Source organism: Equus asinus, chromosome 23 (genome assembly GCF_041296235.1).
Source record: "Equus asinus isolate D_3611 breed Donkey chromosome 23, EquAss-T2T_v2, whole genome shotgun sequence".
NCBI classification, from domain to species: Eukaryota; Metazoa; Chordata; class Mammalia; order Perissodactyla; family Equidae; genus Equus; species Equus asinus.
This window is the reverse complement of record NC_091812.1, coordinates 38,949,326-38,972,017: the sequence shown is the minus strand read 5'-3', so window position 1 is coordinate 38,972,017 and position 22,692 is coordinate 38,949,326. Positions and strand designations below refer to the sequence as shown.

Genomic DNA, 22,692 nt, shown 5'->3' with positions numbered 1-22,692 from the left:
GAAGGCAAAACCCTTGTAAAAGACGAGGTTGAGAGTGACAGTCTCCAGCTCATTAAGCATCGATACAAGCAGGTGTTTGTAGTGACAGGCTATGTGCAGTACAACACCTTTGTCATTTCGCGCAATCGGAAGATTAAGCTGGACAGCATGATGAGGCTGCAGAACAACTCACGTGTAGGGAGAGAGTGGTCCTAGCAGGACTTTGGAAACGTCCTGCTGTCCAAGGGTCATAAGCAACAGAGCCAGGCTTTGGTTGGTCGAGTCCACACATCCCCCCTGTAAACACAAATACTTTAAAGATTAATCGTTGTACCAACCAGAAAATGGCCAACCAACAAAACAGAGGAAAGAAAACAGACAGATAAATAGAATATCAGAACAACAGAAGAGCAGACTGCAAAGTTAAAAGCGATCATAAAACAGAATACAGGTCTTTTAAGAGTAATCCTTAGAGCAATTGACTTTAGGGGGTTAAACTAACAGTTAAAGCAATTGTAGTAGCTGAGACTATCAGAATGAACTAGACACTCAAGTTTACTGAGGCGTATCTAGTGAAAAACAAAACTTTCCTTCATAATTAAAGCAGCAGCAGAACATATAAGCAAAAAAGCAAGATTGGTTCTAGGAAATGTATAGTTAATTACCAAGGGCTAAGTGAGTGACACTACCACTATTTAATCTGTCAAAGAACACCAGTCGATCTGACATGAAAGGATCTTTGTACGTCAAGGGTATTACCTATAACACCTATTCAAATACATCTAGAAACTGCCTGCTGTGTTACATTTGTTTCTTCTCCTCTGTGTGCCTTAAATCTGGAGAACTGTTAAGATCACAGACCTCCATTCTTATTACTTACGAACTGTTTTTCCCCACCTTTCCTTCCTTTTCTTCCAAATCAATAAGCAGAACAGAATTCTTTTCAAAAACTTTCTCCTAATGCCCTTCTTTCATTTTTGAATTTCTCAACTATTTCAGCCATTTTACTTCTACAAGACGTGCGCATTACCACTGTTTCCATTTGTCCTTAAAAAATGTCTTTATTTCTGATCATTCTTTCTGGGTAACTTTACTTAAAACAATTCAAACTTACATTGTACACAGCAATAGCAGGATAAACTTGAATTTCTACGTATTCTGCACATATCACAATAACAAACTCAGTTTCTGACCATGGCACATCACTGCAAGGCTAGGCTCTCCCAGATTTTGAACAGAATAGGTGGCTACCCACTGCTGTTATGTGGGTACACCTCCCTCCTCTTTCAATGCATGTAGGGTAGAGAATAAACCAATTCTCAGATGCAGACACTCATTGTCTGGTTGTCAGACTTCATTTAGCAGCCCTGACAAGGGGAGCAGTAAAATAAAGGGGTTTATTCTACTGCTAGCCTTTATGAAAATCTATTGTTCTTCCTAAACTACCTGAGTTAATAAAGGACAATATTTATCTCACTTAGCAAATTTTAGGACAAAAAGAATTACAGCATATGTTTCCACCTAAAAAGGAAAACCTGACCCACAGAGACTATGAAAACAACAAAACTAATTGTTTTAAGAAAACCTGCTCCTTTTCATAAGACTGTCTAACATTCAAATGTTCTCTTCAGTCTCTGCTCCCTATCACTATGTTACTATTCCACCATTGTCAAGTGATTTTTACTATGGACCAATATTTTAGTGGGATAAATATGTTAGGGTCTGTGTACTGGACACCACAGAGGGAATGGTGGGGCCACCCCCACAGCAGAGGATGCAATCTTCGTGCCGCGTGGCTCCAATCTCACTACAAAGATGAGATATGAGCAGGAAGAAGAAACAGTTCAAGGTGGAGCCAAAGCTATGCAGCGGCTGAGGGCTGTGGACACTGGGACTGCCAAGGCAGGGACTGCCAAGGCAGGGGGTGTCACTCACCTGGCCCAGAGGGAGCTTTGGGGAGATGGGGACTTGAGCTGGCCCTGGAGGGATGAGCTGAGTTGGAGAGGGAGGAAGAGCAGGATAATGGGGAAAATATGACCCAGGGCAAGTAAGGAACAGCCAGGACACCAACCTGAAAGGGGGTGCGTGCCATCCGTGGAGAAGTATGCGAAACAGCAGGGGGAAGGTGGAATAGGCAGGTTAAAGTAAGGCTTTTCTAACTGGTCAAGGGTTTGACTTTATCTTGGGAAAGTAAGAAGCTAGTGAAGGTCTCTGAGCACAGGAGTGAAAAGATCAGATCAATGTTTTAGGGGGAGATTTAAACTGAAAAGCATGTTGGAGAGGATTTGGAGAAGAGTTCCACTCTGCAAGTGGGGAGAGTCGGTAAGCATAATCCAGGTCCAGGGGAGTCAGGGGGTGTAGAAAGGAGGAGGGTAGTGGATGCAGGCAGCAAAAAAGATGGACAGGAAAGAGCAGTTCCAGGAAGCCTGAAACGGAATCAAGAAGGCCTGGTAAATGATGAGACAGAAATGGGACAAAAGGGATTAGATCAGAGGCTTAAAACTAAATAAAATAAAAATAAATGGCAATTTCAAAGGTGATAGATCTTTATTACTCATCTAAACTATGTCACATCACAGACCTCTAGAGAATTATCCTTAAGAACATGAAGGATTTTCATCCTTTTAATAATTAAGATCACAGACACACACAAAATAAGTTTTCTTAATGATTAAAGAAAAAACGATCTAGGCATATGAAATGGTTTAAAGTAGAACTCAACTAGAGTAAAAAATAAATAACATAACCTAATCTAGACTGCATGTTTTTTCTCTGTGGACTGATGAGCTGTGCTTTCACCCTGAGGCTTATAAACTGCTATTTATGGGGATATAAAACCCGAAGTCCAGCTGTGCCCATGCGCTCCCACTGCGCTGTTCTGTAATGTGATGCTTCCAATTCCCTCAGGTCTACTGGAAAGAGATGGAAGTGTCCCCATGGTCAGAGAGAGGGCCTGCCAGTCACCACAGGACCAAGGAATGGAAACCTGCACAAGTCAGCAGGGGCTTAGGGATGCATGTATTGGACACACGTATCACACGCACATTCTTTGCTCACGAATATCGATATAACAAACTTTTTGAACTAAGGAACTGGCAGGGCAACCTCTTGATCATTTACCCCCAACTTTTAGGTACTACCTATCTTTCAAAAATCACTAAGCATTAAACTTTGGGCTGAGTTAGCATCAAAAAAACTGAGGCCAGACCTTGACTGCACAAGAATCATGAGAAGAGTCTCCTTCAGGAGAATTTCACTTGAGAGGCTATTTCCTTCCTCCACTATTTCCTAGCTGAATGGTCAGTGGAGGGGATGGAGTCGCTCTACAGAAGATACAATTATAGGTCCTGTCTTCCATCTTAATTAGATGGACATTAAATAAAGTCATTTAAGGCCCCAAAATTTCAATTAACTCTCAAACAGTTCATTCTTACTTGCTCCACCTTGCAACCAATGAGGTATTTGCAAGAATGCTGACTTGGTTCAGGAGAGCAGACTATGGCTATAAGCTTTAGTCTTTAGTGAGGCCTGTGCGGGGATCAATACCCATGACCCAGGCATAACCTTACCATAGTGATTAATAAGCTACTTTAAAAAGGGCAAAACTTCTTGGAGACTTCAGGACACACTGAGATAACTAATAACCAAGAATAAATGCACAGATAAATACAGAGATGAAAGGCTCTTCAGTTGAAGAAGAAAGACAATTTACAAACAACATACACCATCCAAAAGCAAATCACCCAGGGGACAGCTCTTGTCAGGGCTCAGTTCTAGAATGTGGGACCCAGCATACGCAGCAGAAAAATGGCCATTACTCAGAGCCTGCCTGGGTTCTACATACCAAGGAAAAGGTTTCACCTTCCTGACATAGAACCAAGGAAAAAGACAGGGCAGACTAACAGAAATCCTGGAACCAGATCTGTGACTCTCCTCTAACCAAGCATATAGGATCTTAGAGAATGTATTTTCAGGCAGCTTCATCTTATTCCTCCTGCCATGATCATCTCTTCTCTCCCAATTTCTTCCTTGCTTATTTTAGGTCACCTCAACTATCTCTGGGAAACAGAGTAAAAGTGTGTGTATGTATATGTGCATGTTCCTCATATAGACCGACAGAGAAAAGACAGTGGCAACAGAGAGGACAAGTTGGTCCAGTTAGTCTGAGCTGTGTCCCTCAACAGAGCTGCAGAAGTAAAATGGCAATAGGTGAGGTGTCAGCCCTTCTTTGTCCTATGTTCTCATTTTTCCAAGCCCCTAGCATGCTCTGACACAGGCCTGCCTTCACTAGACATTCTTCTATGCTCTAGAACATGGCAAAATGTGGCCTGTTGACATTATTTCCTATCTGAATTAACCGTCACCTACAAATCCAGATTTCCAGCTTCTCTTGAAAATTCTACAAGCACCGAGCTCCCACACCCCTACGGCAACGACTCGGGGAGCTGAGACACGGTACTCACTTTGCTCGGGGCACTGTGTGCTCTTCAACTGGCCAGTCACCACCTAACCTGCTGCATTTTTCTGCCTTCTCTCTCCTGACTCTGTTTCAGTTCTTTCCTCTCCCCAACATTAAAACTTACCTGCCCTGTGTCCCAAACTAGTGGGGCTAGACCTCGACTTAACTAAACTGACTAGTTTAGTTAATCCATTAAACTAGTTAAGGCTAAACTATTTAATGAGTAGGAAGAGGTTAAGTCCTTGGCTTAAGCCCTTGGAAGAGGAAGAAAGTTGCTAAGGAATAAGAATGAGAGACAATGAACTGCTTCCTGATGGTTGCTCTCCCAGACCTGCAGAGGCTGAGGACATACCCTATAGATTTCTTCAAGCAGCAGCCTGGCACAGTTCCTGCCGAGGTCCTCTGGAAGCACCGCTGTTCCTTGACCCGGGGGGTTGGAGGCCAGTTCAGCACTGAGGAAGGTGCCATTGGTGGTCTCAGCAACCAGCGACAACCCAAAGCCTGGAGACCTGGGGATTCAAAGGCACAGACTCTGAGGAGGGTTAATGAAGTGGGGCTCACATTCATCAGCAAAAGGAAAGAGAAGACAAACATCTTTTTGATGGCATTCTGGTTACATCCAGCCTTATTAGAGTTCCTACTGGCTTACACTGGAAACATACAGGACTTAGTGAGGGCACACATGGCAGAACCAGAGAAGATGAAGTTTGCACTGCTCTTCCTTTTAGCCCTCTCTTCCCTCCCCTCCCACACTGTCAAAGATCCTAGGTTGAGAGTTTGTAACAATCAACATATAGAGTTACAGTAACAAGGGCTACTAGATACTGTGCACCTACTTTCTGCCAGTTTCTGAGCTAGGGGCTTTGACGCCACCACCCTGCAGAGTAGGTATTACGGTGCCCATTTTACAAGTGAGGAATGGAGAAACTAAGCAACCTGTACCAAGTCCACATAGGTAGAAAGTGAGGGAGGTGTGTTTCAAATGCAGGTCTTCCAGCCCCCAGAGCCTACACAACTTCTCACCGCAGCCCTCCCCTGGCCCTCACTCACAGGCAAACCAGAGGGTACAAGGGGCCTGGAGACCACCTGCTTACAGCTCTGCTTGAGAAATATCAGGCTTTTTTCCCATAATAAAAAATACCACATAAGCCAGAAATGGCCTAAATATGGGACAGCTTTATGTTTCTGTCCCCAAGGGATATCTCTAACTCAGAATTCAATTAATATAATCAATGAGCTGGCACGATGCTCCCTCGCGTTGTGTTTCTACCACCAATACCAGAACCTAACACCCTTCTTGTCCAGAACCACAGCTGATTCATCCACTCAGGGATCCAACAAACATCTGGAAGAAAGTTTCCACAGGCTAGGAACTGGGGACATCGTGGTAAACACAAGAGTTCTCAACCACACAGTTTAGTAACAACCAGCTTGACCACAAAAACTCAGCCCATAAATAATAAAAATCACCTTTCCACAAAATTTCCAGATTTGACACCTCAAATCTACTTTGCCAAGTGCTTCTTGAGTAAATGTGTCATCAAGAAAGGTGTGGCAGCCTTCCCAGCAGTACAGTTCACACACAACTACAATACAGAACTGCCTCCTTTGACACAATTCAACACACATGTTCATGAAGCACTTTCTATGTGTCCAGCACAAAAGTAGTCAAGATATTTGTTTCAGAAAAACTATGTGTGAAATTATTGATGTCTCAAATGTACTATAGGAACTCACTATATGGATGAACTATATTGGTCAGTCCTTAATTTCTCAAAAAGAATTCAATTGTCTATGCAGCCAAGGGTTAATAACACCTGCCAAGGGAAGGGGGTGCAGTGAGAACAAAGATTCCAGGGCACTCTGAGTCATGCTTAACAATCTAACACTGTGCCACCAACCATCATCATGGGACATTTGAGCACAATCTTATGTTGCCTTTGAGTCACTTGACAAGGAGAAGGGAGGGCGTATCCAGCTCAGCAGCAGAGACAGTGGCATTCAAAAATGAAGAGTAGAAAAAGGAGGGGAGGGAGAATCAGAAGATAGCTACCATCACTGCTTCAACCCACTTACATGCATTTCCCAAGAATGTCCAAATTTTTCCATCCATGTGAATTTTCTGAGGGATGTATACTTATTACATTAAACTCTATATTTAATCAAGATTGTTCCATTTAATATTACATTAACAAAGAACACAATAACATGTTAAGCTCTATGTACATTACTCCATTCCTCCCCCCCCCCAATTTGGGGTGTGTATCATCAAGCCTATTTCAAGTTATGCTGACAAAGGAGATGGTCACCAAGTGACCTCATTGAAGCTGTGTGCTAGTACAGGTTGCAAATGACAGTCTTTAAAACTTTCCAATTGGTAAAGGACTGGATTTTTTTTTTAAGTATTTACTGTGAGAATCAAAATGGGACTACACTGGACAAATGTGCACACTGGTCAAAGTCCTTACACCGGCCACCAGGAATTGCTGGCCCCCAAGGGTCCAGGTCATGGCCACAACACAAACTCTCACTCCTAGACTTCATTCAATAAGCCTAACTCACATGGATACTTCACCAAATTAGAAGAGGAAAATACCCACCCATGACTTTATAATTTCATACCAGACAAGGAAGATCATTGTTTGTCATCTGTAAGTTGAAATTTAGAAAACGAAACACACACGTAACATCACTGGTTTCACATGTAATTTTTCAAATGGAACTTGGAGTTGATGACCCATGAGTCTGCATCACACCCACATCATGATCCACGTGTGAGGTTCCTACTCACCATCAGCAAGCATGGGACCAGACCACGCACCAGGGTCAGCTGAGTCAACGGCATTACAAAAAGCTATGCTACCACTGGGGGCAGCGTGGCCTTCAGGCCTGCTCTGCTTCATTCCTGGCCACCCTTTGGTAGAGCTAGAGGCCAGCAGAGGAGAGATTATCGAGATCAGGCCTTTCAGACAGCTGCTCCTACCTATCCTCCTCCCTCCCTCTGTAATCTCCTCTCCTCAGAGAAAAGCTGACACATAATTCCAGACCTTTGGCCAAGAAGAGAAGAGAAGGTAAGAATGGCATTAGCAGCTACCACTTCTGTACCACCTACTATGTGCCAGGCATTGCATTAGTGGTTTACATACATGATCTTTTAATCTTGACAGTAACCTAGGAATGCAGGCATTATCACTCCCACGGTATGAATGAGGAAAACACTGGTGATATTTGAGCAATACACCAAAGGTTTGGGACCATCACTGACCTTTCCAACTCACAGAGAAAGGGCCAGGTTTGCACACAAATTCTTTCCCAACTCTAACCTCTGACACCTCCACCTCTGTTGCTTTGGACTCTGAGCCACCACTGTATTTCTGAAATCACCTACACCTTTCCCTTGGACCTTGTGAAGGTCAGAGATCTCATAACGCACTCACCCCCTCCTTTATTCTCTCTTTCCTTCTTTTGCTGAAGTTAAAAGAAACCTCAGACGGAAGAGCTATAAAAAAGGATGAGCTGTGGCACTATTTAGGAAAAAATTGATTTCTTAACACTGAAAGTCAATCTCTGATGTTCTTATTTTTAGGAGACACAAGCTGAAAAGTTCAGATTCAAAGTGTAATGATACTGTCATTCACATTGAAATGGTTCAGCTAAAAACAAACAAAGAAAATCCCCTCAACAAGAAAAGCAAATTGGGCAAACTATTCATTGTTAGCTACAGCTAGTGGGAATGAACAGGTGTTCACTGTACTATACTTTCAACTTTTCTATATGTATAACATTTTCATTTTTAAAAAATTAGTTTTTAATTGCTTCCCTAACTTACTGGTTTCTAAATACACAACCAAAACCTAAAACAGATATTTTAATTACATAACTCATCATTAACTTTTTATTTTCTAAAGTGAGGTTTCCCGCAAAGGCTTTAACTAAACCAAATTCAAATATGCAATAACAACTCTCTTTGGCTCTAGGTCTGTTGTTCCCCTTGATGGAGAGAGAAGCCGACTGGCACTTAGATCAACAAAGGATTTTTTTCCCTAAACTGCTGTTTACTCAGGGTGGAAGAACTTGTTTACTTTAATTTTTTGTGGGAACAGAGTGCAGATGGGACTCCAAGCTTGAAGCACTGTTTATTATTAGCCGGGTTTTAATTCCCCTAGGCTAGGACTGGACCCCTCATCTCCCAACACTGGCCACTGTGATGCTTTCTGTGTGACAGGCATTGCTGGTGACAAGAGCAATAAGTTAGAAGGAAATTAATCCTGAAATCATTCTTTCTCTGGCTGCCCAACCTCAGAGCTGGCAGCTTTAACTTTAATCAGAACCGCACTATGAAACAAGCTAAAGTAGCTGCAGAATTAGGCTCCAGAATTGCACAGGCACTTACTTCCCAGAGTTGACTCCTTTCATGTGGTCTGTATAAATATAGATATCGGGTATAAACTTGTTGAGGATGCTCCTTGCAGAATCTACAATCCGGTTCGCCATCTGAGGTGATACACGCACGGAGTACCTACAACCTAGAGTTAAGGATGTCATTCTGCTTGGACTACAGAACAGAGAAAATTCAATTATAAAGCTAGCAAACATCTGTGGAACAAATAAACTAGGACTTCTAATTCCATTCTATTTTCCTACTGTATTTAAGCACTTAAAATTGAGTACTACAACTCAATTTTTTGTATTGTTATTATTTATTATTATATAATTTTTTATACTATTGTTATAAAAGGCTTAAATATCCATGGTGAAAAAATTCAAACACTATAGAGAGTTGGAAAGTATAAACTAAAAGCTCCTCAGCTCTGCTCCACACCTCCTACCCACACTTCCTCCCCTAGAAATGGTTCCACTCCATTTTGGAACAAGTGAAGGCAATGCTTCTCTGCATGGCATGAGCCAGCAAGAGCGAAAGGCCAGAAGAGACACCACACTGGGCCAGTGGCACTCCTGCCCCTGGTCTGTTGACAGGGGAACCAGAAAAAGATTAGTGAAGAGCATGGTGGGCTGTGTATAAAGATCTAAACAGTTCTTTTTTTTTAACTTACGAAGCCTATTTTCAATCAGTTAAGTATCAATTCTGTACTCCATTTGTGGATACAGGCTCCTCCCACCTACTATCTTACAGTCAAAATACTGATAATTAGCACTTTTACAACAGGGCACCCCCAGAAAAGAAAGGAGGAAGATATTAGCAATCCAAGTGAAAAGACTGGTGCTTGAGGAAGTGGAAACTATTACCTAAAATTTGACTTTCTTACAGAGACTGGCTCTCCCCACCCCCATGAATCAAATAAAAAATAAATATGTACTGAGCACTTCCAGTGTGCAATGCATGGTCAAGAGCTGGCTGCATATGTGTGACAAGGGACTAAAGAAATGGAGAAGTAACAATATCTGGTCTCTTCACAACCACAACAAACCCCACCTGGCAAGTCCAACAGGGAAAAAAAGACGTGCGGTCCGTGCATTCCAGCCCAACCGTTCAGAAATTACCATCCATAACACATTTAATTTTCATTTGAGCTGCAGAAACAAAATGCTCAGAGACTGTGCAAAGAACCTGACTGGCATCTAGCTCCTCTTTCTGATCCATCCAGAACACTCCACTAAAAGATCAATCTTCCACAAGCTAGTGATTCTCCCAGTAACTCCGGAGGCTCCCAGATCTTGCTGTCAGTCAGACTCTCCAGCCTCCTCAGTGTTCCTCCCCAACCGGGCACCAGCACCCCCTCCACCCACCCAAATTGTCCAAATTCTTCAACCTGATCTGCCTGCCTTTATTCTTCCAGCCCAGAGTTCCCTCTCTCTCCTGAAACCCTCCAACCAGCACCCGACTGTGGTCTGTACTTGAACTTACCGTACATCTCCCTTCATATACACACATGTTGTCCTTGCTCTTCAGCGAGACCACAAACTCCATAAGGAGAGGGGCACTTCTTCTGTATCCCTCACAACTCTCTCATACACTACTTTTGTACTCAGAAATACTCGATAAATATTTGACTTGACTCAAAGGACAAACCTGAAATGAGGAAAGAGCAAAGAGGGATTTTTCAATACACACACAGAGCCAGTTACATCACCACCTCTTCTGTCCAGAACGTACTTTTGACCACAGGCAGCTTAGACAAACAGTCCCGTGTCTCATACCCTTTGGACCAGGTGGGTGCTGTCCTTCTGAGGCTGGAGGCTACCCACTCTCCCCAGGAGAGCACAGATGTCACTATCCTAACACATAATCCCACAGTATTCATGGATCCCAAAGTTCTTTCAGATACATTATCAACTTATTTTGTGCTCACGGTAACCCTGTGGCAAGGGCCATGGATTCCTGGTTCCAGAGCTTATGCTGAGGACAACTAAGTCACAGAACTAAGATTCAAAACTAAATAGATTTGACTTCCCAGAGACAATCTCCTCTCTCCTACCCCTCCAGAGACGTGGAAACCAGGTGGGTAACAGTGCTATTTCAGGGCCAGTGGAAGCCTATACTAGAGTCAGGCAGTGAAGTGAAGAAGGGAAAGGAACTTTAAAGCCAGCTACATCCCAGAGTCACTATGGAGCCCTTCGGCTTGGCATGGAGGCCCTACCAAGGAACAGCTAAGAGTTCTAGAATCAGACTGTGTTCAAGTCCCAGCTCCAGAAAACTGCATCATTCTGGGTCTAATGTGCCATTCTCAGTGCCTCCACTTCCTAACCAGTAAGAGAAGGATAATCATAATACTCTCCTTGCAAGATTTGGAGGCTCAAATGAAACATCACGTGTAAAGCACTTAGCCTTGCCTGGTGTGTGATCAGAGGCTGGTGAATGTCAACTATTGCTTTTCTTACTATCAGTCCAAGATTCAAATGCCAAAGCAGAGAATTTTGTCCTTTTGGGAACCAGAGACCCCTTTGAGAATCTGATGAGAGCTGTGGACCCTCTCTGAAGAAACACATGAATGTACAATGTTGTAGACAATTTCAGGGGGTTGTGAACATCCTGAAGGCCATTTATGAATACCATATTAAGAACTCATATCCAAGAGAGACAAGTTCATAGCCATAGCCCATATGGAACTCCTACCCTTCACCCTCCGGGTGTTCTAGGTCAGAGAAAGCTAAGGAGGCAGTGAGTGTGAGTGAGTGAGTGAGTGAGTGTGTGTGTGTAGTAAGAAAGAGATTGATTCCCTAAGTACCTTCCCTACAGTGAGAGAAAGGACACCAGATGGTCCCACAAATTTCAACTCATACCCCAGTCCCTTCTTCTGCCTCTACCCCAATTTCTTCATTTAACTCTTACGTACCAAATCATGAGCTACTGGGACAGCACCACAAAACTAAGACAGAGTGCTCCTTTCTCTCTCACCCACATCAGGCAGCGGGGAGAATGAGAGTGGGTGGCCTTAAACAGAAGGTAAGTGCACTGTCCAGTCACAGTGGCTGGCAGGAATCAACACCAGCTGCGTCCCAGGACCTGGCTAGTCAGTCAGAGAGGGAAAAGATGCACTTTAGGGGGTAGCTCAGTTAAAACCACAAACACACACAAGAGAGTGGGGCTAGTTCTCCTAACTCGAGCCCTCCTATGGGGAATACAACCTCCAAGCTCAGCCCAACAGTCAACCAGCCTTGCAAGTAAAAAACCCACAAAACCAGCTAAAGCTTTTTCCAAAGGCGGCTCTTTTTTCCCAGGCTCCAAAACTGGCCAAGAAGGTGATCTCAATTCAAACCCACATTCCTTTGAGGTGTTTGTGAAATGGGCAGCTCTGGAGACCAGTGGCTGGAATGTTTGGTTTGCAGGGATCTGAGCAAGGGCGCTGCGTCGACTTTCCTGGGGTGTTAAGAAGAGGGCTTTATAACTCAGAGATATATCCAGGGAGGGTTCAAGTGTCCCATCCCCAGCCTTAAAGAAGAGGAGGTGCTTAGGACCTCACCAGTGTCTTTCTGGCTCAGATTCTCTATAGGGAAGGCTTGATGAACACTAGAGAGGGCCAGGGATTACGAAGTTACACCCCAGGTGCCCAAGGCTTCTTTCAGCTTTTATGCAAAATCCTGTACAACCCTGGAGGCTTCCCGATTTCCCAGTGTCTTCATCAAGGCTTCCTCACGAGGCTTTGCACACCCAGTAGAGACAGTACAGGTGGGACCCCAGTATAACGGCCTCCATGCAATCCATGTTGTTACCACAGGCTTGTGTCAAAACAAATAGAGCACACACTGGAAATCACACTTACAGACTACACAGAAAGGATTCCAAGCAGAGTTTGATGCCACCATACAGCATTAAGGAAACAAAGCTCAACTGAGAAAAGACAAACTGAAACAGTCCTGAGAACGTGCAAGATTTCATGTACCAGGCCATCAACCATAGCATTTTTGGCAATGGTGAAAGACAGACGACAATCCAATGGCCATCAACAGGGTTTAATTTGGGGTTCTTTATATGGTGAAATACAAGGCACCTGTTAGTAAGGATGAGGTCAGGCTATATGTAACTGACATGGGTCAAGCAGAAAAGGCGTATTTGGTTAAAAAAGAAAAAGAAAACCCATCTACTCACATTGCATTTCCAGTTCTCTATGACCTGTTTCTACCTCCTCAGAATTGGAGAATGTTAGAGTTGACCATCACCTTAGGAAGTCAATTTAACCATCCATCAACCTGGGGAGCTCCAAAGACAGGAACCATTTCTCCTCCACCTGCCCATTCTCTCCTCACATACATAGGGCTCAGCCATGAGGTGTGCCCCAGGACAGTCATGCAGAGAACAGACCATAATCCAGGGAACCTTTGTTATAAATTCCTCTGTTCATGATGATCACTACAAAGAACTTCAGGTGACACCTCAAGTTTGATCTTTCCCTGTGCCCCACAGCTTTGGGGCCCACATCATTCCATGTTCCTCACCACTTACTGTTCAAGCTGATCAAGGCCTCTGAAAAGTTAGTCCACTCCACAATTCTCTTCCTCCAAGTAAGTGCCCCAAAACCTCCTGAGAAGTACAAAACTTGACTTTAAGCACTTACCTCACCCCTCAGAAGAGACTTCCTGGTCTAACCTGCTTTGTCAAATACCTACGAGGAAAGCCATCACCCAACCCCATCTAGGACCTTGGCCTCCAACAACTGCCCTTACACAGATCTTGTTGGCACCACTTTTAATATCTGAACCCCCAAGACAGAATTCCGGAAACACAATTTCTTGTTCTTCTACACAGCACACATATCTACTTCCACTAGACTCGATCTTTAAATCTCAGGTTTCCAATCCCTTGACCACATACTTTCTCCAAGCTAGCGAGCTCCTGCTACATTACTTAGTAAGGAGCGTGCTGGCCATCACTTCAATGACACCCTCACCAATATCCACTTCTAACCCATCCTCCTGCACTACTCACTGACCCTGTCAATTGCAGCCATCCCTGAATGAAACTGACCCTTTTGCCTTCTCTACCACTCCCTCTAGGCTGCCAACTGCAGTTGCATGCAGCCATAAAGTCACAGCTGGTACTATGATAAAATTCCAGCTTCAACAGAGCCCTCATCGTTGTCCCACAGCCTTTTTCTTATCTTTAGTTACTATGCCTCCCTGTGACAGCTCATCTTTAACATCCTTGTCACACTTCTTTATCATACCCCTGCCAATCCCCTTATCCTAGATCCCACACTAACTCAGCGAAAATTGAAAACTCCTCCCAACCCTCTCCAATCACCTCCAGAAGGCTTAATCTACAGCCGTCCTTACCATATGCGTCCATCTTTAACTCATCCCCTCCCAAGTAGTAATAAAAATAATAGCAGCTCCAACTGACCAAATGCTTACTTATATACCACTCCAGTGCCTCACATTACACATCTATTACTTCATTTAACCTTCATTACAGGTGTAGCAGGTATGATGTGCCCAATGATAAATGAGTCAACCAACGAGTGGGGCCCAAATCCTACTATCAGTGAATGGCAAAGTCAGAGTCAGAACCCACAGCTGTCTGACTCCCCACCTGTGCTTTAATCCCCTTGTTACTTTGCTTCATCAGTTTCTCTCTCTCATACTTAAATCACCTTTACCAAACCTACAAAAATACTCAAATCACTATCAACCTTTTTTTAAAAAGGGAGGATATCTTCTCAATTCTCTCTTTATCAAGTTAACACCTTATTTTTCTTTCCACTTCTCTTTCCTGTCAAGATTCTTTAAAGAGTGTCTTTCACACTTCACCATCAACCTCCCAGTCACTCCACAACCCAGAACTGGTTATCTGGCCTGTCTCCATCACTCTCCAGAAAGAGCTCCTCCCAGGGGCTTCAGTGGCAGTCTGCTGTGAGTTCCTCACCTTGTCCCACATCCTAATGCTGATTCCTCTCAGCTCTTTAAGGTATTGACCTGGGCTGCCAAGAAACTGTGTCATCTTTGTTCTCCTCTCGACTCGGACTTTCCCTAGTCTCCCTTCCTGGGATTACTTACTTTATTTTGCTTTCAAGTTTTAGTGGCCTCTCAGGGTTCCACCCTCCTCTCTTTGCAATCTACATAGTGGCTGACTCCAAATCATTCATCTCTAGCTCTCACATTGCCCCTAATTTACAGATCTACATTTCTAACTTCCTTCCTAGACTTATCTCCCGTAACGATCTTGAAGAACCCTTAAATCCAACATGAATAAAACTGAACTTCACCACCTCCCACGCCACCACATCCCACCCCATTTATAGCTACCATCAGAACAAAATCTCTCTACCCAGGTGCATAAGTGAGAAACATCAAAATCATCCTCAGATTCCCTATTCCTCTATCACAGACCCAGGTGATCACTGCATCCTATCCATCGTGCCTCTAGAGGACCTCTATAAACTAGCAGCTCTCACCTGTCCTCCAGCCATTACCCTCTCTGTCTCTCTTGAGGGCACAATAATTCCTTGTTATCTTTGCCTCTAAGTGGTGACAAGATTTTTTTTTAACTTATACCTTCCAAAATTTCCACAATGAGCCAAAAGCAGCCGAAAGTTCTTTCAGTACTACCAGAGTTGTCCTCTTAATACGCAAATTCACTCTCCAGAAGAAAACTGCTAACTTTGGAATGAAGAACAACTCCTCAGCATAACCTTCAATCTTTACTAGCTCCTGCCCCTCTTTCATGTCCCATCTTCTTCTGCCAAATACCACTGACCAAACTGCATTTGGGCCAACCACATGGCTTGCGGTTCCCCAGAACCAGTGTGCACTGCTAACTCTACACAGACCCACTTTTCTCTTGAAGCACTTCTTCTTTGCTGGACTTCAAAAGCCTCCATCCTTCAAGGTTCAGTCTATGTCCTTTCCATAGGAGAAAGCAGAGGTTAAAAGCAAGGGCTGCCCTTTGTGGGAACACTTTCACCCTCAGAGTTGCCTCCCAGGCCACAGAAACTCTCCACACCGAGGTGGCTAAGCAAGGAAGGGGGCCCTCACCAAGCCAAGCAACCCAGGCGGGCAGCCAGTGAGTGCACAGCAGCAGAACGGGCAAGAAAGAAGGCACCCCCCCCTCCCCAGAGCATCAGCTCAGCCAGTCGGCCAGGGTAGCGGATCCCCACCAGAGCACCTGCGCCTACATGTGTAAAGTAGTGGCAGCCAGACTCAAAGAGCCCTATCGGCACAGCTTCCACTAGACAGGCACAACCACCAGGACAGAGGGCTCAGAAAACACAGCTCCTGCCCCCTCCAGGGTGGCAGGTGGAATCTGCAACCAAATACTACCACCACGTGACAGCAAAACTCCACCCCATCAAATAGCATGAAGAAATATATTAACACTCCAGACCAGAAAAAAATGACAAGAGTCCAGACACGAATCCTGAAGTCACAGAAATTTACAATCTAAATGACAAAAAATTCAAAATAGTTACCATAAAGAAACTTAATGAGTTACAAGAAGACCAGAGAGTTAATATATCAGGAATAAAATTAATGAACAGAGGGAATTCTTCACAAAAGAGATTGAAACTATAAGAGAAAAAAAAAACCAACCAGAAATGTTGGAGATGAAGAACACAATGAATTAGATTAAAAAAAAATGTGGACTCCTTAAAAAATAAAGCTGATATTATGGAGTAAAGAATAAGTATTTCAGAGGACAGAAATATAGAAACTCTTCAGGTGGAGGAAGAGAGAAAAGACTAAAAAGAAATGGAGAAATTCTCCAAGAAATATGACTCAATTAGGAAATGCAATATAAGGATTATAGATATTCCAGAGAGAGAGTGGAGGGAGGAATGAGCAGAGAGCTTGTTCAAAGAAATAACAGCTGAGAATGTCCAAAACCTGGGGAAGGAGCTGGAATTACATGTAAATGAAGCCAATACAACTCCTAATTTCATCAACATAAAAAGGCCTTCTCCAAGGCACATATTAGTAAGACTGGCAAAAGTCGATGACAAAGATAAAATATTAAGGGCAGGAAGGCACAAGAAAATAATCTACAATGGGAGACCCCTATCAGGCTTTCAGTGGATTTCTCAGGAGAAAGCTTACAGGCAAGGAGAGATTGGAATGATATATTCAAAGTACTGAAAGACAAAAATGTTCAGCCAAGAAACTTTCAGACAAGATAGAGAAATAAAAACTTTCCCAGATAAGCAAAACCTCAGGGAGTTTATCGCCACAAGATGCCACCTACAAGAAAAGCTCAAGAAGGCCCTCAAACCCGAAAATAAAAAGAAAGGGATTACATGGGGCTGGCCCCGTGGCCGAGTGGTTAAGTTTGCGCACTCTGCTGCAGGCAGCCCAGTGTTTCATTGGTTCAAATCCTGGGCGCGGACATGGCACTGCTCATCAGACCATGCTGAGGCAGCGTCCCACATGCCACAACTAGAAGGACCCACAACGAAGAATATACAACTATGTACCGGGGGGCTTTGGGGAGAAAAAGGAAAAAAAATAAAATCTTAAAAAAAAAAAAAAAAAAGAAAGGGATTACAAAGCCTTGAGCAAGGAGATACACAGACAGACAAAATCAGAAAATTGCAGCTCTTTAATGAAACAGATTAGCAAACAATTATAACATTAAAGATAGAGGGAACGAAAGCATCAAAAATAACCATAATCACTTCATTTTAATCACAAACTCACAACACAAAACTGAGTAAGTTGTGACAATAATAACTTACGCCAGCAAGAGGAAAAGGATGCAACCTGGTTGGACTAAGGAGATAAGAAGGTATCAAAAAATGGACTATCTCATCTACGAGATATTTTCTACAAACCTCATAGTAATAACTGAACAAAAATTCTGAACAGACACACAAACAATAAATAAAGAGAAAAATGGGAAAACCATCATAAAGAATCACCAAACTGAACGGGTTGTCAGAAACATATGCAACGAGAAACAAGGTAAATACAGAACAACTGGAAAACAAGTGATAAAATCACAGTGTTAAGCCCACATATATCAATAATCAATCTGAATGTAAATGGATTGAATTCTCCAATCAAAAGACACAGAGTGGCTGGATGGATTGAAAAACAAGATCCAACAATATGCTGCCTCCAGGAAAAACATCTCGCCTCTAAACAGAAACATAGGCTCAGAGTGAAGGGATGGAAGATGATTCTCCAAGCAAATGGCAAACAAAAGAAAGTAGGTGTTGCCATACTTATAACACACAAAGTAGACTTCAAGATAAAAAACACAATGAGAGACAAAGAGGAGCAGTATGTAATGATAAATGGGCCATTCCACCAAGAGGACATAACACTTATGAATATATGTGTACCTAATACAGGAGCACCAAAGTACATAAAGCAACTATTAACACACCTAAAAGGAGAAATTAACAGCAACACAATAACAGCAACACTCTACTTACATGAATGGATAGATCATCTAGACAGAAAGTCAACAAGGAAATAGCGGACTAAAAGAAAAATTAGACCAGATAGACTTAATAGATATATATATAGAATACCCTATCCAAAAACAGAAGAATACACATTCTTCTCAAGTGCACATGGAACATTCTCAAAGACAGACTGCATATAGGGAAATAAGTCAAGTCTCAATAAATGTAAGAAATTGAAATCATATCAAGCATCTTTTCTGACCATAATGCTATGAAACTAGAAATCAACTGCAAGAAAAAAGCTGGGAAAGTAACACATATGTGGAGCCTAAAGAACATGCTACTCAACAACCCATGGATCAATGAAGAAATTAAAGGAGAAATCAAAAAAATATATGGAGACAAACAAAAATGAAAATACATCATACGAACTCATATGTGACGCAGCAAAAGCAGTCCTAAGAGGGAAGTTTATAGTAATACAGGCCCACCTCAACAAACAAGAAAAACTGCAAATAAGTAATCAGAAACTACACCTACAGAACTAGAAAAAGAAGAGGAAACAAAGCCCAAAGTCAGCAGAAGGAAGGAAATAATAAAAATTTGAGCAGAAATAAATGAAATTGAAACCAAAAAACAGTAGAAAGGATCAATGAAACTAAGAGCTAGTTCTTTGACAAGATAAACAAAATTGACAAACCCTTAGCCAGATTCACTAAGAAAATAAGAGAGAAGACTCAAATAAATAAAATTAGAAAGGAAACAGGAGAAATTACAATGTAAACCAAAGAAATACAAGGGATTATAAGAGAATACTATGAAAAACTATATGCCAACAAATTGGACAATCTAGAAGACATGGATAAATTCTTAGAGGCACAGAACCTCCCAAAACTGAACCAAGAAGAAATAGAGAATCTGAATAGACCATTCACAAGTAAAGAGATTGAAACAGTCATCAAAAACATCCCCAAAAATAAAAGTCCAGGACCAGATGGCTTCTCTGGAGAATTCTACCAAACATTGAAAGGAGACTTAATACCTATCCTTCTCAAACTATTCCAAAAAACTGAGGAAGACAGAACACTCCCTAACTTATTCTACGAGGCCAATATCACGTTGATCCCAAAGCCAAACAAGGACAACACAAAGAAGGAAAATTACAGGTCAATGTCACTGATGAACATAGATGCAAAAGTCCTCAACAAAAGACTGGCAAACTGAATACAGCAATACATTAAAAAGATCATATACCATGATCAAGTGAGATTTATACCAGGGATTCAGGTATAGTTCAACATCCGCAAATCAATCAATGTGATATACCACATTAGCAAAATGAGGAATGAAAATCACATGATCATCTCAATAGATGCAGAGAAAGCATTTGACAGGATCCAACATACATTTATCAATGAAACTATGAAATGAAACTTTTATTTATGATAAAACTTTTATTTATGATAAAAACTCTGAATAAAATTGGTATTAAAGGGAAGTGCCTCAACATAATAAAGCCAACATCATACTCAATGGTGAAAAAAACGAAAGCCATCCCCCTGAGAACAGGAACAAGACAAGGGTGCCCACTCTCACCACTCTTATTCAACATAGTACTGGAGGTTTTGGCCAGAGCAATTAGGCAAGGAAAAGGAATAAAAGGAGTCCAAATAGGCAATGAAGAAGTGAAACTCTCACTGTTTGCAGACAATATGATTTTATATATAGAAAACTCTAAAGAATCCATCAGAAAACTATTAGAAATAATCAATAACTACAGTAAAGTTGCAGGGTACAAAATCAACTTACAAAAATCAGTTGCATTTATATACTCTAATAACAAACTAACAGAAAGAGAACTCAAGAACACAATCCCAGGGCCTGCCCCGTGGCCGAGTGGCTCAGTTCGCACACTCTGCTTCAGCAGCCCAGGGTTTCACTGGTTCGTATGCTGGGCAGAGACATGGCACCGCTTGTCAGGCCATGCTGAGGTGACATCCCACACAGCAGAATCAGAAAGACCTACAAGTATAATATACAACTAGAATAGACAACTATGTACTGGGGGGCTTTGGGGAGAAGAAGAAGAAAGAAAAAAAAAAAAAAGACTGGCAACAGATCTTAGCTCAGGTGCCAATCTTAAAAAGAAAAAAGAAAAACAGAATACAGTCCCATTTACAATCCCAACAAAAAGAATAAAATATCTAGGAATAAATTTAACCAAGGAGGTGAAAGACCTATACACAAAAAACTATAAGACACTGAAATAAATTGAAGATGACATACAGAAATGGAAAGATATTCCAAGCACATGGATTGGAAGAATAAATATAGTTAAAATGTCCATACTACCTGAAGCAATCTAAAGATTCAATGGAAACAGAACAAAGAATCCTAAAATTCACATGGGGCAACAAAAGACCCTGAATAGCTAAAGCAATCTAAAAAGCAACTGAAGCAAAGAAAAAAGAACAAAGCTGGAGGCTTCACAATCTCTGACTTCAAAATATACTACAAAGCCATAGTAATCAAAACAGCATGATACTGGTACAAAAACAGGCACACAGATCAATGGAACAGAATTGAAAGCCCAGAAATAAAACCACACATCTACAGACAGCTAATCTTCAACAAAGGAGCTAAGAACATACAATGGAGAAAGGAAAGTCTCTTCAATAAATGGTGTGGCGAAAACTGGATAGCCACACACAAAAGAATGAAAGTAGACCACTACCTTTCACCATACACAAAAATTAACTCCAGGGGCTGGCCCCGTGGCCAAGTGGTTAAGTTCATTTGCTCTGCTTCAGCAGCCCAGGGTTTCACTGGTTCGGATCCTGGGCATGGACCTAGCACTGCTCATCAAGCCATGCTGAGGCAGCATCCCACATAGCACAACTAGAAGGACCCATAACTAAAAATACACAACTATGTACCAGGGGCTTTCAGGAGAAATAGGAAAAGTAAAATCTTGAGGAAAAAAAAATTAACTCCAAATGGATCAAAGACTTGAAGGGTAAGATCTGAAACCATAAAACTCCTAGAAGAAAATACAGGCAGTACACTCTTTGATATTGGTCTTAAGAGAATCTTTTCGAATACCATGTCTACTCAGACAAGGAAAACAAAAGAAAAAATAAACAAGTGGGACTTCATCAGACTAAAGAATTTCTGCAAGGCAAAGGAAACTGGGAACAAAATGAAAAGACGATCCACCAACTGGGTGAAAATATTTTAAATCGTATATCTGACAAGGGGTTAATGTTCAAAATTTATAGAGAACTCACACAACTGAACAACAAAAAACCAAACTGGGGCTGCCCTGTAGCTGAGTGGTTATGTTCGTGCACTCTGCTTTGGGGGCCCAGGGTTTCGCCAGTTCAGATCCTGGGCACAGACATGGCACCACTAATCAAGCCATGCTGAGGCGGCATCCCACATAGCAGAACCAGAGGGACCTATAACTATGTACTGGGGGGCTTTGAGGAGAAGAAGAAGAAGAAAAGACGAAAGAAGATTGACAATAGATGTTAGCTCAGGCACTAATCTTTGGGGAAAAAACAATCAAAAAGTATGCAGAGGATATGAACAGACATTTTCCCAAGGAAGATATACACATGGCCAATAGACACATGAAAAGATATTCAACACTAACCATTAGGGAAATGAAAATCAAAACTACACTAAGATATCACCTTACACCGTTAAAATAGCTGTAACCTCCAAGACAAAAATAACAACTGTTGGAGAGGATAAGGAGAAAAGGGAACCCACCTACACTGCTAGTGGGAATGCAAACTGATGCAGCCACTATGGAAAACAGTATGGAGATTTCTCAAAAAAATTAAAATAGAAATACCATATGACCCAGCTATCCTGCTACTGGGTATTTACCCAAAGAACTTGAAACAACAATTCAACAAGACTTATGTACTCCCATGTTCATTGCAGCATTATTCACTATAGCCAAGAAGTGGAAGCAACCCAGGTGCCCACTGACTGATGATTGGATAAACAAGATGTGGCATATATATATACAATTGAATTCTGCTCAGCCATTAAAAAAAGACAAAATTGTTCCATTTGCAACAACATGGATGGAGCTTGAGGGTATGATGCTAAGTGAAATAAGCCAGACACAGAAAGACAAACACCAATGATTTCATTCATGTGTAGAAGATAAACAAACACATGGGCAAAGAGAAGGTTAGTGGTTACCAGAGGGGAAGGGGTTTGGCGGGTGGGCATACGGGGTAAAGAGATACATATATATGCTGACTGACAAATAATAATGTACAACTGAAATGTCACAATAAACTATTATGACCTCAATAAAATAATAATTATAAAAAAGTATGGGCCGCAGAGTAGGACACATGGGGTTCAAATCCCAGCTATGTTATTTTATAAGCAGTGTAACTTGGAGCAAATTCCTCAAGTTTCTGAAGCCTCAGT

The 22,692-nt window shown here is 42.0% G+C and overlaps 1 protein-coding gene across 8 annotated transcripts in view; it reads right to left on the bottom strand.

Annotated features, from left to right (window-relative positions):
• RCL1 (RNA terminal phosphate cyclase like 1) overlaps positions 1-22,692 on the bottom strand; it is a 69,731-nt gene that overhangs the window by 11,036 nt on the left and 36,003 nt on the right. For 6 of the 8 annotated variants that reach the window (XR_001401237.3, XR_011497257.1, XR_011497258.1 and 3 more), the window contains exons 6-8: positions 8,832-8,957; positions 4,791-4,947; positions 173-276 (exon numbers count right to left, since the gene is read on the bottom strand). Coding sequence is in view for 4 of the 8 variants with exons in the window: in XM_014860722.3 (XP_014716208.1) it covers positions 173-276; positions 4,791-4,947; positions 8,832-8,957 (387 nt within the window). In the remaining 4 variants the exon portion in view is untranslated. Of the gene's footprint in view, positions 1-172; positions 277-4,790; positions 4,948-8,831; positions 8,994-10,304; positions 10,459-22,692 lie in introns of those variants that run through there. The other 2 variants (XM_044756728.2, XM_070495516.1) reach the window with 2 other exon arrangements.